At 36.6% G+C, this 17,461-nt stretch overlaps 2 protein-coding genes across 4 annotated transcripts; one reads left to right on the forward strand and one right to left on the reverse strand.

Annotated features, from left to right (window-relative positions):
* Positions 1–167: 167 nt before the first annotated feature.
* LOC311084096 (uncharacterized protein) lies at positions 168–5,405 on the reverse strand. 3 transcript variants are annotated; one of them, XM_084115951.1, is made up of 7 exons: positions 5,305–5,405; positions 4,958–5,061; positions 4,801–4,866; positions 2,800–3,303; positions 2,090–2,218; positions 1,689–1,779; positions 168–1,467 (listed from the first exon to the last, which is right to left on the reverse strand). In XM_084115951.1, exons 3-7 carry the CDS (start codon positions 4,856–4,858, stop codon positions 1,260–1,262), a joined length of 990 nt encoding a protein of 329 aa, XP_083972077.1. In that variant the 5' UTR covers positions 4,859–4,866; positions 4,958–5,061; positions 5,305–5,405; the 3' UTR covers positions 168–1,259. The 3 variants fall into 3 exon arrangements, with proteins under 3 accessions (XP_083972077.1, XP_083972076.1, XP_083972078.1); XM_084115950.1 differs by lacking the exon at positions 5,305–5,405 and having other exon boundaries at positions 4,958–5,197; XM_084115952.1 differs by lacking the exons at positions 4,958–5,061; positions 5,305–5,405 and having other exon boundaries at positions 4,801–4,946.
* A 3,289-nt stretch (positions 5,406–8,694) lies between these two features.
* On the forward strand, positions 8,695–13,212 carry wdr54 (WD repeat domain 54). Its single transcript, XM_084113578.1, has 9 exons — positions 8,695–9,481; positions 9,655–9,717; positions 9,794–9,860; positions 10,001–10,057; positions 10,173–10,300; positions 10,427–10,527; positions 11,231–11,393; positions 11,590–11,664; positions 12,349–13,212. Exons 1-9 carry the CDS (start codon positions 9,248–9,250, stop codon positions 12,478–12,480), a joined length of 1,020 nt encoding a protein of 339 aa, XP_083969704.1. The 5' UTR covers positions 8,695–9,247; the 3' UTR covers positions 12,481–13,212.
* The last annotated feature ends 4,249 nt before the right edge of the window (positions 13,213–17,461 follow it).

Consider the following 17,461-nt stretch of genomic DNA (forward strand, 5'->3'; position numbering starts at 1 on the left):
CAAGCTTGCACAGACATGTTTTTCATTTCTTAGCTCGTGTCCTCAGCAGAAGAGCTGTACAAAACAGTGAGTCAAAAGAAACAGGATAAGTTAGTCTGATAATAAATCTGAAAAAACAGTTAAGGTGGTGCTCCTCCACCCCTTCAGTACAAGTTACAGCAAGTTTAAGTGTAAGTCAACAGTACTTTATTGGAAATGTTAAAAATGTAACTATTACATGTGATATTTAATAATATTATTATTTTTATACAAAAGGTTTTCATATATTTGACATTAATTCCTAATCACACTAACAACAACTTTCTTCAGTTAGGCTTATGCAATTCAGAAATAATCTACATTACTGCTAAAAACATCACTTGTTATAACAACATTCAAGTTTCTTCAATGCCAAATCAGTATTTCAGAAGCATGTTTTCAATGTTATTATTGTTTTCCAAGAAAGAAAATTCCTATTTTACATGCACATATATAGAATGCAGCTTATATAACCATTCACTGTTAACTACACAGAATATCTTTTAAGTTTGATCTGTATTTGACCTGAAGTTACCTTATATCTTTTTTGGCAAGGTACAGACTATTGTCTTTGATCAGAAACCAACCTCAGTTTTTCAAAATTCAACAGAGTGATGGCATTCTGCTTGCAAGAGCACAGTACACCCAACAGATGTGATTGTTTTCAAGATGTTGGATATGAAAGGGAGAACGTATAGTCAGACGGTCATTATAGCAAAATGAATCGTAATTTTTCTTTTAAAAAGGCACATGAAATATTGATTTGATTTTGAATTATCTCAAGTGAGAAGCCTTTGCGTTGGATTCTGGTTGCATAAAATCACGGTTCATACATTTTCTTAGTCAGTTACATAAAAATGTAGATTGGTCTAATTTGATACAGAAAAGCAAGACTCTTGACTAACTGCTAGTGGGTCGTATAAGTTCTTAAGACAATGTCTTAAACTAAGGCTATGCAACCCTTGGTGTTAAAGTTGTGATCATTTCTTGCAATAACTTTATCCCACTTATTCCACGGCTACACAACAAATAAATAAATACATGGAAATTGGGCATGAGCATGCAATTGGCAGTGATTCCCTGGACAGCGGTCAGTATCAAGAAATAATATCAAGAATCAGAATCAAGCATTCCATGTAATAAGTTAATAAAGCCACAGTTCATAAATTCAGTTCTGTCAGTTTTCTTAGGAATGATACACAGGTCACTCTCACATTTATTTCTTCTATACATAATGCTGTTTAGTCGGTTAGATACGTTTCAAACAGTGGCGTGACTGTTCCATCTTTCCATTCAACAAGGATCTCGCCTCGCTGGATGGAGGGGGACTGAGCAGGTTTCATAGGGTGTCGGGTTAGAGGGGCTCTCTCACTAGGCACCGGAGACCCTGGCTGACTGACCTCTCCTGTCGGCGTGTAGGATTTCAGCACCACCACAGTCTTCTTCCTCCTGTGCGTGACGACAAGAAGTAGATCAGCCACTCATAAAGGAGGAAAACTTGTTACTGAGTATTTCCTTGTATGAAACCGATTTCAACCAGCATAGATCAGTTACATGAATGACAGATCAATTACAATGAAAAACAGATCAAATTCCTCTCTATGTGTAAAATGAAATGCAGGGTAACAATGCCTTGAAAGTTTATTTACCAAAAATGAGAAGAATCTTACCTGTTCTGGTAAATGTTAAGAGTGAGGATCACAAATCCAAGTAACAGGGCCAAACTGCTTAGAAGCAACATTGTCATTTTCCAGCCTGTTCCTGTTATTAAAAACGTTATACATCACCAACTAACATTCTCTTTTTTTTTACCCACACCATTTTCTGTATTTTTACTCATTTTCAGTCATTAAAATTCAGTAATCTTTCGTTGGCTCGTGAACATGCAAAGACATGGCACCGTGTTTAGGTTTCCTCTCCTCTACTGCCCTCATGTGGACATAAGGCAAATTAACTATTCCAGGGGGGAATGTAATGTTTTGAATGTTTGATTGTTTATAGCCTGTGTCCTGACCGATAAGCGTTCAACTGTTAAAACGAATCAAACTTTCTGAAACAGGTGAGAACTTACCATAGTCTGTTGTAAAAACATTAACAGAAGGTCCCCCAGGCTCTACGCTACTTTTAGGTTCAACCGATGCCTCTGCAGTCCGTGTCGCTTCAGTTGACTTTATTTGTGAGGTCTGGCCATTACTCCCAGCTTAAGTAAAGTAATAAAAAGATCATACAAATATGTTATACAGTGATTATTAGAAACAAAACAGACAATGTACACACAGGAACCCTGTCATTTTTGACCAATCAATTTCAGTCGTTCATGATCAGAGATTTTTGGGAAGGAATTCCATTCTGTATGTCAGCTACCAAAATCATTGGAATTAAGATATGCAAATAATTATGTACAATTAATAATTAATGATAACTTATTTGTGTCAGCCTGAGATTTGAATGTGGCTCAACTGAGAATTTGGCTTTCTGACCCTTCTAACCAAAAATAGTCAGTGACATTTTTTTACACTTAAATATCACTCAGTATTCTCTGATATTTCCAGGTTTTCCAATACTGTAGGGACCCTGGTTCAAATTTAGTAGGACAAGATGAGAAAGTAAAAAAAAAACACACATGACAGAGGATGATATGGTCTGGTATGCAAGGAGTGACCTTCAAGAGACGCTCAGCTGAATTCTGTGGAGTTTTAACTGAAGAAGTGGATGAGATGTAATTAATCAAAATGATGGGATGACGGAATGCAACACAAACTCCTAATCTAACTCTCTTACAATGCCAATATCGAATTTGAGTGAGGATTCGGGGTCCGGTTGAAAGTGTCTGCTGAGGCTCTTGCAACACATTCTGGCCGTGATGTGTGCTGTCTGTATCCTCGCATACCGTTTGATTAGCCATTGTCCTCCACTTGCTGCCTTTCCCACGATCTTTGGAAAGGAAGACCTTGGAGGAATCGTGACGTACGCTCAGGTGTAGACCCTTGCTGTGTAATGTCAGGAGACCCTTTTTAGAGCAGCTCCAGGTCTGGCCCTCACGATCCTCCTCCTCAGAGCTGCAAGCTTGCAGCCAAACACTCTCATGCTCCTGGATCTGGGGTGCAGTTAGACACCCTCCTGTCTGCGGGTTGCTGAGAGAACGTGTCTCTGGGTTCCAGTGCCACTCTTGCAGAGCTGAATCTGCCTTGCACTCTTGCAGGGTTAACCTGCTGCTGACTTGATCTTCATTTACCTGTACACACTTCCTCAGCTCTTCATTCTTGATCATGAGTCCTGTAACTTCTATAAGGGAAAAGAGATATTATTGTAGCTTATAATACTTACGTTAGGTAACATTGGCAAATTCATATTGCAAATATGGACAGTAGGCTATGTGGTAAAATACATCTTTAATCATGCATCAAAACCTCACATATACAGTATCTGCTGCTAACAGCACAACAAACAACTTGACAGTCTTGACCAAGTTAGAAGACCATCCTTCCCTTTGAACACTATAGCAAATAACATATTTGCCAACTTATATACGTGGAGAAATCCTCAAAATCCTATGTGTTTAGTAGCCAAACCATCTTAAAGGGATAGTTCACTTTGAAATTAAATTTTGGTATGTTGCTTACCTCAAGGGCATCCAAGATGTAGGTGTCTTTTTTTCCGCAGTAGTTTCAATTTTGATATTTTTAGGTCAAACCGTTCTTGTCTGTCAGTCATTTAATGCAGGTCTATGGTCACTGTCTCAAAGAGCATGCACAGAGTCCAAATTAAAACAATTCCCCGTCGTCCAAATTAAACTATAGACCAGTCTAAAATAGCTTTGTGAAACCGGCCACTATGTGTATATATCTATGCACCAGTCTGCGTACACGTCAGATCAGATCACTTGGACGTGGCTGTGTATAAGAGGTAAAAACGATATAAATACTGTTCGTTTTCTCACACCGCTCGTTTCTTGTCTTAGGCCATCAATGTGTACTTACGATGGGGAATTGTTTAATTTGGACGACGGGGAATTGTTTTAATTTGGACTCTGTGCATGCTCTTTGAGACAGTGACCATAGACCTGCATTAAATGACTGACAGACAAGAACGGTTTGACCTAAAAATATCAAAATTGAAACTACTGCGGAAAAAAAGACACCTACATCTTTGGATGCCCTTGAGGTAAGCTAAAACATACCAAAATTTAATTTCAAAGTGAACTATCCCTTTAATTTCATTTAGGAAATTGCACTTTTTTAAATCTTAAGTCAAGTTGCCTATTAAAGGGATAGTTCACCCCAAAATGAAAATTCTGTCATCATTTACTCACCCTCAAGTTGTTCCAAACCTGTATGAGTTTCTTTGTTCTGCTGAACACAAAGGAAGATATTTGGAAGAACGTTTGTAATCAACAGATCTCGGTCCCCATTGACTTCCATAGTAGGAAAAAATATATACTATGGTAGTCAATGGGGACCGAGATCTGTTTGGTTACAAACATTCTTCCAAATATCTTCCTTTGTGTTCAGCAGAACAAAGAAACTCATACAGGTTTGGAACAACTTGAGGGTGAGTAAATGATGACAGAATTGTCATTTTTGGGTGAACTATCCCTTTAAGACAGGAAGTTTCTGTAATACAGCCAAGTTAGCGACTTCTACTGACAAATGGTAGGCTACTAATATGATGACAACATTGTTTAACAACAAATGCGATTTGTTCTTTTTAAACAATACAATAAAAACACTTTTTTTTTTTTTCAGTTTAAACATTGAAATAAAGATAGCACATGGTCTTTACCTTCAAAAACAAGCGTTGTGAGAACAAAAGTGCACAATCCTCTCCAAACAACATCCATCACCCCGGCTATAACGGCGCAATAACAACACTAATATTAGACTTTCATATTACAGTTAGCTGTTCTGATACTTATAAAGAGTAAACTAATAATTCTCACCGCGCCTGATATTCCCCGAAAGCAAAGCAGAAAGTGAAGAGTGACGATGTTGATCCACCCGACAGTTGACACTGTAGCGCTACAGATTTTCACTTGAAAGAAGACTGGAAATTTATGGCGCATGAAGCGCAAAAATGTTCAAAGAGTGAGTACAGAATACTAATTAACAAAAGACGATGAAAGGCAATTTAGTGGTCTGCTAAGTTGGCGGAAAGACAGTAAAACTAAGGGAATCACGACAACAACCATTGTGCACATTAGCCTACATGAAACTCGAGTCTGCACATTAATGTAAAAGACGTGTATTTTCAACATCACCAAACAATAATAGTGAGGGGAAACTTAACTGTAATCTACAGAAGATTTACAAAGAGAATGCTCATTTTATGAGGCTCATCCGTTTGAATGGCATTCCATTCAAGCTGAGATGACAGAGCTTCTGTTCCCGTTGCTGTGTTGTTGCTAAGTTGGCGTCGACAGAGTCACACGGTATTTAAAAAGAATGGGAGTGTGAGCAAAAACACTTCAGAATTGTTCCACCTCTTTGTGTTTCTATGGTGCAGACAGAGTAAAATAATGCTACAAAATCACTCCGAAATGCCACTTTTGAAAAGGAAATAAACACTTTTACTATAAAATATGCTCTATGGAGATAATTTATCTTTGTACTTCTATTACTATTTTGCTAACCAAATAGCCTAAATTAGCCTTTGGCTGACAAGCGAGTAGAGCATGATGCTACATCCACACCACACCAACTGTCATAGGCTACCAGCCAAAATTCAGTCAAAGATGTGATCCATGAAAATATCACATCAGAGTGAGGATTTTGTCTATTCTGAGCGTGGAACAAAACTTTAAATTAAGAATTGTCATTTACACAATGATGCAGCTACAACATATCCTGCAGATGATGAGTTTTCTCAAAGAATGTTCTTACAGAATCTGAATTGCAGTTAACAGGCCTACTATTTCTGATTGAGATCAGTTTTCTGTCTTCATCACATGGTCAAAAGATTGCCTGGACTCTGCCTTCCCTCTCTCTGATGCCCATTACATGATGGGGCTCATGCTCACTTTCACAAGCCCCATACCCACAACCTCTCTGGCAGGTCTCTTACACAAAGTCATTCATTTGTTCCTCCCCCTTGCTGTCTTCAAATGCACACATACAGTACTTTTGTGGTAAGCAACTGAGGTTATTGTGTGTTTTGTTACATAGCCTACTGTAACTGTTTTACTGCTAACATTTTCTATTACTTTTTTTCATGGAAATTTCAGATTTTGCATTTGGTATTTTGTTTAGGGAAAATGCTTTGATTTTCATTGAGAGGCCTAAAGAAAAACATTCTGCTCAGGTCTTTCAGAAGGAGGATCCTTTGTACCTCCCACAGAGTGCTAACAATTAGATCTTTCACAACTGAATATCAAAAGAGATTTTGATATCTGTATGTAGGAGGGTTACAGGCAGCCTCTTGTTTGTCAATGTGCTGCAAAAAGTGTAGGATAATCTTCTTTTTTTTATTGGCAAAAACCCCCCCCATAAATAATTATGTGGTTTTGTTTGTTTGAAAAACTCTGTATATTAACCCTTTTACACATAGAGGTCACTACAGTGGACAGCTATTAAAAAGCCATTTTGTGTATGTGTTACCGGCAAAGTGTGAAATCCCGGTATTGTATAGAATGCCTAGGCAATGTATAGAATTCCTGATGTTTTTTGCAAAAAATATACATTACCTAGGCATTCTATTGAATGCCGGATTACACACTTTGCCGATAACATATGCATTATGGCATAGTTGCACATAGTGCATGATCCTATAACACAGCCACCAAGTGGCAATCCTTTGTGGGGGGTTTTTTCTCCAAACTAAGATGGCCTTCGGAATATCCATCCATTCCTTCTATCCTAGGAGACTCTTGCAGTTAAAAAATAAATAAAATTGTTGTAACATCAAGTAACATCCAAGGAATTGTGTCATTGTTGAATTGATAACATATGTGTACAATTTATGTAAAATGCTAAATATGTGTAAAAAAGAAGAAGAAGAAAAAAAGTTTAAAATCTTGTTTTTCATGTCCTAGAAGCAGCAAAAACACAGAAGGAAAAATCCTGACTGTGGTTATCATAATTCATGCATTTAAGGGTTAAGGTAAAAAAAAAAAAAAAAAATCACCAGAAACAATAATCATAAAATATATATTTTTTTAATAATGTAACTTTAATAAAGTTAAATCACTTGTTTTGTATTTTGGGCTGGGGATTTTGTTTTATACACAATTCATTTTTGTATAATATTACAAAATAAAAATAGAAATACATTTTGTTCTATCTTCACGTAATGCATTATTTTAGTAAAAAATCTAGCAAAAGTCATCTTATTCATGCGAGGCAGATTAGTGCCATCTGGTGGAGGGGGGAAAACTGAATAAAATGTAATGACATGGTTTAACCACTAGAAGGCTGTGTATTTTCCCAAGCTGTTGAGAAGGTGATGATCTGCATCATAATCCTCTTCATCAGAAGGCTATATTTTTGTGTGCTCTCCTCATCAGACTCAGAGTGTCAAGGAATGTGTCATCTTCTTATGAGGGGTAGGCTATATTTGTGCACCAGTGTTCTCTAGCTCTACCAGTTTTTCTTTTCTTTTGGTAGCTATACCCTCAATTCCGGGAATGATTTATTTTCATGTTGAAAAACAGTGCCATAGGCCAGCAATTTGTCTTCTGTGGGAGCTCTGGCTTGGTTCTGCACACAGATACAACCATGGTCAATTTTCTCTGAAGAAGCTCTGTGCAAAAGGCATGCAATGTGAAGAAATAGTCGCACGTTGTGTGTCCCTGGAGAGCAGCTGTCACTTGGAGTACAATGCGTCTGCCCTGATTTCTTTCAGGCTGTGCCCCACCAATTTTCCTGTGTAGACTGGCAAATTCCAGGCATAGCTTGTACTGGCATCACAGGCTGCCAAGATTTTAATGCAATATTTGACAGCTTTACTTGTATTAAACCCATTAAAGCAATTTTTTCCCATCTGTCACTAATAGTTTGTTGTGTTCTCTCCTGGCACATCGTTTCTTTGTCATCAAATCGGATGACCCTTAAAAATTGCACAGTGGCGCGATGGCCCGAAAAATCACCCTCCCTGATTCAGCATGCCATTGTGGCTTCATTGTGAGATTTGTAGACACCAGCAAACATGAGAAGACAAATAAATGCTTGTATATTAGTCCAGTCTAAAATCAATCCATTAGAAATACAGCAAACACAAATTTGTCATGTCAACCATCATTTGAGCTTTACAGAAAAATAATTTTGATGAACACCCCCCATTTTAGCACTGCTGTTTCAGAACATCTTTTACAAAAAGGTTCAGGCTCATTATATTGTACAAAATATTGTTTAGCATGGTAATTAGATATTGATTATAAATCCAATATTTTCCCCAAACAATACAACCTATGGAACTATTCAAATAATAGCATCTGTTTGAAACAATATATGGATATTTTTAAAATAGTTTTTTGAAAATGAACATACAGTGATATAACCATACAGAACATAGATAGATAGATAGATAGATAGATAGATAGATAGATAGATAGATAGATAGATAGATAGATAGATAGATAGATAGATAGATAGATAGATAGATAGATAAGGCAAATAATAATTAAAAAAAGCTGTAGCCTATGTCTTTAAGACGCTCAGAAGCGTGCGTCCCTCCGTGCACCGCAGATAATTGTGACGTTCTACACAGGTACACATGTCTGCTCCGTCACTATGGCTGCAAGAGACGCGAGATGGTGATGAGACCTTGCTTGAATACAATTAGACAAAAAATATCCATTAAACCTCTTCTCCGACGTTGACTGGTCTAATAACATGCGAAACTGCGTATGTTATTTCCATATTAGGCGCCATTCTATCAACTAGTTGCACTGGAACGAAGAGGATTAACAGGAGAACCCAATTGCCTTCATTCAGGCTTGGCTATAATTACCGTTATTTATGTCTCACGCGCGATTACATGGTAAATAATAATGTCTGGGATTAATTAAATGTTAGTGTGTTGTTACTGGAAAAGATCAGTATTTAATACTTTACATCTTGCCGCGTTGAACCCGGCTGGACATACCTCTAAAATCCGATTTAGTGTTGGTTTGAACAGCACCGCCCTAATTCTCTAGTCTCAAGAAACTCTCAGGATTTACAATTGCCCATTTTGTTTTGAACTTATTTCCAAGTCCTGCTTCGCATTTCGGAAACAACATCCCTACTCTTCAAAAATGGCGAAAATGTACCACAAAGAGAAAAGCATTCCGATAAAGAGCAGCGCGTCCGCGCTCTACAACAACCTGAGCGTCCTGCGCATCGCGCCGCGCTGCCTCACCTATTTCACGGTGGTCCACGCCAACGTGGTAAACATGGTCAGTGCGTCCTGGGACGGCCTGAACTATTCCCACCGACAGCTGCAATCTAAAGAGGGCAACGTGACCACCAGCTCCTCGCTCATCATGCAGGTAAGAGGATTTGAGTCCTACTAAACACTGTTGATTATCTTGTTTTAGTGCAGTTTTGTTTGAATGCTGTCACTATTTTAACACCCTAAATTGGTAGGCTGATAGTATTTGTACTTTTCATTGTTTTAACATTTAACCCTAGATCATAATTAACTCTGATTTTTGTCTGACAGGCAGCCTGGTGTGTCCTGCCCTCAAGAGATCTTCTAGTTCTCACTTCTCAGAAAGGAATTCAGGTGGGTCAAGTGTTATGCCACGCTCTTTACATGCATGGGAAACATGACTTAAACTAGGCCTATGTTTATTCATCAGATGTATGAATCAGATGGATCGATTATGGTCTATTGGCATGCCCTGGACACACCAGAGACCCCCACAGGTCAGTGCACACCTCTGTCTCCGTAAATAACGTAAACGCGTTTATTCATTTTCACCGAATGATTGAAGAAAGAACTGTGAAATTGGTTGTGATTAACTGCGTACCTAATAAAACTGACATTATCTGTTGTAATTTCCCAGCTAAGGCAGTGTTTGCCCGAGGGATTGCAGCGGTGCGGGAAAAATACATTTGCGTAGGTAAGTGGCTTCATCTGTCAGCAGTGGATATATAGTAAATATCTGTCTGTTCTAAGCATATTTCCTTAGTGTGTATACTAAAAGTGCCCCTTTCCATTCCTCACACTTTTTTCAGGGGTCTCATCTGGCTCAGTGCTGGTGTTTGACGTTCCCAGTAAAGGCAGTAACATCACCCTGTCTGAGGTTTTGGAGGAACACAAAGAGGCCATTACAGACATGGCCTCTGAGTGCTCAGGAAGTCTGGTATTAACTTCTAATAACTTTCATTTGTAAACCATTTCATTTGTTTTATTTGTCATGTTTGGTTCAGTTGATTTAAATTACTGGTGGCTCAAATGTTTTAATATTAAATTGGCCTCTTTTTTTCAGGAGGGCATTGCTGATTTAGTAAGCGCTGATGACTCTGGTCTCCTCTGTGTGTGGAAATCAGGAGAGGATTTTCAACTGCTCAACAAGATCCCTGGTTTTGAGTATGTTAGGAAGTAACACTCACTATACAAGAGACCATGGGTTTCATTCATGACATTGAGTGTATTCTATATAATTTGAACGTAAAGTGGTCCTTCCCAAAAATTCTCCTACGGATTTGGAAACACTTTGTAAACCTGAGATTTGATAGTCAAACAAGTGAATTCGAATAATTTATAAATAGGGAGCATGCACGGCATGGCATGCACGCTGATTTTAAATTAGCATACTTCCTGCCCATGAATTACGACAATATGTGAATTATGTGTACAAGAATCCTGTGGGATCTTTTGGACTCCCTTCTTAGGTTTGGCATAGATGCAAAATAATAATTGGCCATATTTTTAACAAAAAATATTTAATTAATGTGTTAAGCTTGCTGACAAATGCTGGTGCTCCGAATAATCGTGTTCTATAATAAAAACTCACTGATTTTTGTTTATCAGTGAAATTTATAGTTGCATATAACTAATTGGATAATTAATTAACTTTGTGATTATATATTGTTATGGTAAGTGTTATCAAAATGCAGTGTCAGTTTGCCTAAAAGAACATAAAACGCACCGCTTCATGAATCTGAAAATTTACATCAGAACGACTTTACAAACGGTTTACACAAAAACGTATTCTGCCTGTGTTTCATGAAGTATACCAATACATCATTATAGTACATATGTTATTCAAATGTGTATCTTCTTCTCTCAGCACAAGTTGTTCTTCAGTAAAACTGTGGAAGGGCACAGTCATTGCCGGCTATGGGACAGGACAGATCCGTCTGTATGAGGCGGTCACGGGTATACTGCATGCAGAAGTCAATGCTCATGCACGCTGGATCTACACACTGGACATTGCCCCATTCACTGGCCTGGTGAGAAAAGATGTATACAGTACAGCCTGTGTGTCTTACAATTAATGTATGGATCAGCACATATGTGCACTTTGAGTCTAGTAATCGTATTATTTAAATACATTTCGAGCACAAATAAGTTTTTCATATTCAGATGTATTCTTAAAATGGTAAACTCTCATATACTGATATTGTTTTCCTTTGTTTAATGAAAAAGCTGCTCTCTGCTGCAGAAGACTCTTGGGTTAGAGTGTGGCATCTGAGCTTGACCCCAGAGACTAACAGTGTAGAGGTAAAACCCTTCACAGACATACACTGCATTTCAAATTTTGGGGTCAGTTTGGTTGTTTTTTTTCTTCTTCAGCAAGATGCATTTAATTGATCAAAAGTTACAGTAAATAGATTTATAATGTTAATATTATTTCTATTTCAAATAAATGCTGTTCTTTTGATCTTTCTATTCTTCAAAGAATCTTGAAAAGAATAACGGTTTCCACAAAAATATTAAGCAGCACAACTGTTTTCAACATTGATAATAATAATAATAAGTGTTTCTTGAGCAGTAAATCAGCATATTCGAATGATTTCTGAAGGATCATGTGACACTGAAGACTGGGGCAATGACTGTTGATAATACAGAAAAATACGCAGAAAAATTCAGCTTTGCCATCACAAGAATGAAGTACATTTTAAAATATATTCAAATAGAACACAGTTATTTTAAATTGTAATTATACTTCACAATATTACTGTTTTACTGTATTTTTGATTAAATAAATGCAGCCTTGGTGAGCAAAGAGACTTTCAAAAACATGAAAAAAAAATTCTTAACAAACCCCAAGATTTTGTACGGTAGTGTACATGCACTAGAAGTAGTTACATTAAATGAAAACATTCGACTTGATATTTTGTTCTGGAGTATTCAGTGTTGCAAAGCACTTTATGTGTGTTCAGCTGATTTCTCTGCCCTTTCTAGATCGAGCACATGTACAATGAGTGTGTGACTGACACGCAGATCTGTGGAGCCAAGTTCTGTGATGGGGACGGCTACGCATTTGCGGTGACCGGCTATGACTTGAGTGAGATAATTCGCTACACGCAAGCTTAATCAGCATTACATCATGCAAGGTCATGTCTTGACAAAATATTTGTGAATAAATCGGTGTGCTTGATAGGCAGTGTCAGGGGGCAGAGAATGTTTTCTTAAAACCGAAAGACACTACCTGAAATTGCCTAAACAGCCCCACTTGAACACCAGGAGGCTGTGTTAAGTTTGTCTACATGACTGACAATTGTAACGCATACAAAAATACACTTTTGTGCTCTGATATTGAGGTAAAATGCATAACAAGAGAACATATAGATTGCCTTATAATCTGGGTAGAGAAGTATCAATGTAAACAAATGTTAGAAGAGGTAGTTCTGTTGTTTTTCTTCTCATTATATAATTTGTTTAGTAAATATATTTACTAAAGTGTTACTGAAAAATGTATTTTACCTCAATGAAAAATTTGAGGTCTGCAATTGAATCAAATGGAATGTAATCATATTTGTGATTCAGAACACAGAAATGATCAAAATATATTTTATTTAATGTGTAATATTATAAAAATTGCAGAGGCTATTTTTTTCCAAAGGGAATTATAATGTTCTTTATATTTGTCTAATAGCCTTTGAAATAGTCACATTGTATCTAGATAGTTATTTCAACTTGACGTAAAAGCAAATATTTTATATTTTGTGTCGTTGTCTAAGTTTTTGTTATTCTCTGTTTCATTGTAAGCAGTTGTCAGTGACAGTTCAGCAAACTATTAAAAAATAAAGAAATAGGTTTCACTCATTGACTGTGGCCTTTATTGCAATTAGAAATGTGTACCAGTAGATGGCATTAGAGTTTATATCTTTAATGTTTTTTGAACATTTGCAACATTTGAGATCAGTATTAAAACATATATGAAGACGTATCATATAGAACATATCCAGCATAAATTAGGGTAAGAGTCCTGTGTGCAATGGTTTAATTGTCTTCTGTGTCATCTCTGTGAACTCGTACATTTTTGATCAACTTCAACACATTTGATGTTTTTGTAGTTTTCTAACAAGATAATTTTTTTATTTAAGCAGCATTTTTTTTATCCTTGACTAATATATTCATCACTGTTAAATTCAGTCCCTTTAAAAGACAAAGAGGAAGACTTTGATTGTCCTTCATGCACCTGCCATGCGGCCCTAATGAGTCCTTGTTCTTGATTTACACCGTTATCACACTGTAATGTTTTGTTGTCATTACATCAGTCATCTGTGTAGGTTGTAAAAGCAGAACACCAGAGGAATGCGCATTATCACGCCAAGCTATTTTTATCAGTAATCTGTTGAAATATTTGATGCTCATTTGACTGTATTTCCACCATAATATTTGTGCCCGTACTGTTAGTCTGTTGTTCCCTCATGTATTATCCACGCATGACCTCCCTTGCCAGCTTGTTATTGATAAAACACCCCATGCTCTCTTATGTAAGACTTTTAACTTTGTCCTATGGATGACACTGTGTGTGCCCTATATCTGTTATTAAGAGAGAGTGAATATCAATGACACATTTAGGGACAGACTGAGAAAAGACTGAGATAGTCTGAGAAAAGAGCGCTGACCATCATATTTGATGGTGGATGGAGAGGAAGAGAGTCCAGAGAGTGTCGATGAGACCTCCATTAGCTGTGGGTTTAATGGAATTATGTAACGCTGCCGTGCGGCATTGGAGCACAGTGAGATGTGTTTAAGGTCATTGTGTTTAGTGGGATCTGTGGTAATAAACACTATGGCTGGTTTACAGGCGGTGTGAAATTCAATAGTGCTTTCCAGACACATCAGATCTGTGGCCTACAGGGGGTCGCAGTGTTTTCATATGGGAACCGCCAGTCTGCATGGCACAATGCAATTCCAGTGGAAAAAACTTGTTGATGCTCATTTTTTACACTTAGGTGGATTTATTGCACTTAAGTGGAAGTAAGAAAGATTATATTCTGTGCTTTCTGTGCATGTGATGTGACAAGTCTTCAACTATGGGCACTTTTATGTCCAAGGGATTGATTTTTAATTATAAAATTTAAGTTTTCTTTTTGACTTTTCAGACGTCTTTATGTATAGATTTACATTGTACATTTGATCCAGACCCAGAAAAATCATCACAAGAATGTTGCAGTGCGTCATTTCCACTCAAGCGGAAATATTGTCAAAAGTATGTTATTGTAACATGTATGTTCTGTTTTGGTTTTCACTATTTCTGTTCTTGTTTGCCTGTGTTCATTGTTCACTTTGCTTGTCAAGTTTCCATGGTTGTTAATTAGTTCCACGCAACTGTTTCTGTTCAGCTGACTACCACTTGTGTATTTAAGCCCTTAGTTCTCCACAGTGAACGTTAAAATTTAGCTGTTAAAATAGCGTTAATGACGCAAGTTTGCGTCATGTTTGTTTTGTGATTATTATTCCTGTTCCAATATTCTCCTGAGTGTCAGTTAATTAGAGAATATACAGTATATATTGAATTCTCTGTCATAGTGTTAACTGACCAGCAAAACATGGCAGTTATATTGTGTACAGTATTATATTGTGATACTGAAACATAAAAACTAGCTACACTGTAAAAAACAATATGTTGTTTCAACTTAAAAAAGTAAGTGTTCATGCTGCCTTCAAATTTTAGGTTTAGTCAACTCAAATATCCAAGTTGTCACATAGTACAACTTCACATTTCAAGTTGACTAAACTTAAAGTTTTAAGGCAGCTCTTACTTTTTTAAGTTGAAACAACAATTTTTTTTACAGTGTATGACTTTTAGCTTTAGATTTAGGAGTCAGCTAGTTTATCAACTAAATGTTTAAATGTCATTTCTATAACACAATACATCAATGTGCTGGAAATGACAGAATCATGTAATAAATGCATATGTACAGTTAGGAGAATAAAATGTTAAAAACTTAAAATGTTTTATGAATGTTATAAAGTCAGTATGGAAATGAAAATGTATCTATTTTCTAAATGCATGTTATTGATCTTATTGTGAACGGTTGTCAGTGTTATTTTAGTATAATTTAGATACTATTATAGTTTTATTAATATTTTGAATGATTTTATTTTAATTTCTATTTGGTTTTTTTTAGTAATTTGTTGTTTGTTTTTGTCATTTTTGTTCATTTTTGAAAAATATGTCTACTGTAAAAAAAAGTTGCGACCTTAATTTTTTAACTTGGATGTTTAAAGGGGTGGTATAATACCCTTTTCACAAGATGTAAAATAAGTCTTTGATGTCCTTAGAGTGTGTATGTGAAGTTTTAGCTCAAAATTCCCTACAGATATTCTTATATAGCATGTTAAAATGGTCACTTTTTGAGGGTGAGCAAAAACGCACCGTTTTTGTGTGTGTCCCTTTAAATGCAAATGAGCTGCTGCTCTCAGCACAGGGGGCGGAGCTTCAAGAGCTCGTGTCCTTTTACCTCACACAGACATGCACTGAAAATGTCAATGTTTATGTTCAAACTGGAGTCAGACAATGATGGAGAGACTCAAGAAGAAGTGACAACATGTAGAATGCAACAGGACGTAGTTGATGAATTTATGAAGCTTATGTGTAGTTATCTTCTAGTCATTGATTAGCATATTCTGTCATGATAATCAGAAGAGTTTGGTTCCAAAACGCGATAAACGCCATTTAAAAAAAAATTGAGTTCCTGCAAAAATCAGTATTGTATAGGGTCAGTATTGAAAAGTCAATTTTAAATTTTATGTAAAATGCGATATCCGCCGTGTTATTCTGTCATGTTTTCTCACTTTCTTTCCAAACCGCGACAAACGCCAGTCTCCTTTCTCTGCAGAATGAGATAAATCCGCTCTCAACCAATCACAGCGCACCATTCCACCATGTAAACAGTAACGGCAGCGCTTTGAATACACCCGGCATCCTAGTTTTTCCTATCTACTTTGTACTTTTTGATCAACAATCAAACAAAATCTTTTATAATTTTGACGGCATTGATGAACCTGTGGTGGTTTCTGCGGTAGGGAAGAAACGTAAGCCATCGAAATCTAATCATTTACGTGAGGAGATTAAGAAGACGAGGCGCAGGAGGAGGAAAAATGCCGGCTGTTGCTTGTTCTCACACGACAGCATCAAACTTCTGTCACGCTGACACGTTGAACCCAGGGGATCTTTTGAAAAACTTTCAGTTGTTTTACTCAAAGTCAACGAAAACCGAGCAGGACTAAGCCGTTTTACAGATGATCGCTGTCAAAAAAGTTCAGGAGGTATTTCCTAGCGATAGCTGATTGAATGTATTTTTAGTCCAGTGCCTGTAACGTTAATAAGATATTGATCGAGTTCAGGCTGTCATATGTGGATGGATCAACTTATTTTGTTGTGTATTTTCAACAGTTTCAATATGAAAAATAACTTTTATATTGATTCAATGGATTAATTGCATTTGGGGAAAAAAAGTGTTATGAATTTATTGCATTTTGGGGAAAAAATGATCAGTTTTTATAATAAATCTTTGAAAATCAAAATCTGGATTTGAATTTGTTTTGTTATTATAACCTAAATATGCTATGTGAAAGTTTGAAACAAAATAGCGTTTTTCATCTTGCCAAATTCTTGGTAAAGAAAACACATTTTTACTCAAATTAATCAAAATGGATTTATCGCGTTTTGGAACCAAACTCTTGTTCCGGGGGCGGGGTTTATGTAAATTATAGGGTTAGTGATGTCACTAACCCGTGAGGAAGCTCGTGTAGTTCCTACCAGCCGTTTGCTGTAGTCCTTAAAAAGCGATTTCTTTAAAAGCAAATATCTTCCTTTGCTTTGAACTTTAAGCGTTGTAACTTTGCAGATGTTGTTTATGCTCGAACAGCAACATTACACACTAACTAAAGTTAGAAAAGTGAAATCATAATCAACCACCCCTTTAAGTCTTACTTGGATGTTTAAGTCTGTTACATAAAACTGACTTAAAAAATGAGTTGAATCTTGTATAACTTATAAAAAAAGTAAAAAAGTTGTCATAACTTATTTTTTACAGGATTAATTTTATTTAAGTTT

This window comes from Abramis brama (genome assembly GCF_963993115.1).
Source record: "Abramis brama genome assembly, chromosome: 5".
Taxonomy (NCBI): Eukaryota; Metazoa; Chordata; class Actinopteri; order Cypriniformes; family Leuciscidae; genus Abramis; species Abramis brama.

Coding starts and splice junctions, on each gene's coding strand:
- LOC311084096 (XM_084115951.1), bottom strand. CDS start 4,858: ATGGATGTTGTTTGGAGAGGATTGTGCACTTTTGTTCTCACAACGCTT. Junction 2,219..2,799: donor TCAAATTCGATATTGGCATT/GTAAGAGAGTTA, acceptor ACTTTACTTAAG/CTGGGAGTAATGGCCAGACC. Junction 1,468..1,688: donor CTTAACATTTACCAGAACAG/GTAAGATTCTTC, acceptor CGTCACGCACAG/GAGGAAGAAGACTGTGGTGG.
- wdr54 (XM_084113578.1), top strand. CDS start 9,248: ATGGCGAAAATGTACCACAAAGAGAAAAGCATTCCGATAAAGAGCAGC. Junction 9,482..9,654: donor GCTCCTCGCTCATCATGCAG/GTAAGAGGATTT, acceptor TTTGTCTGACAG/GCAGCCTGGTGTGTCCTGCC. Junction 9,861..10,000: donor CACACCAGAGACCCCCACAG/GTCAGTGCACAC, acceptor GTAATTTCCCAG/CTAAGGCAGTGTTTGCCCGA.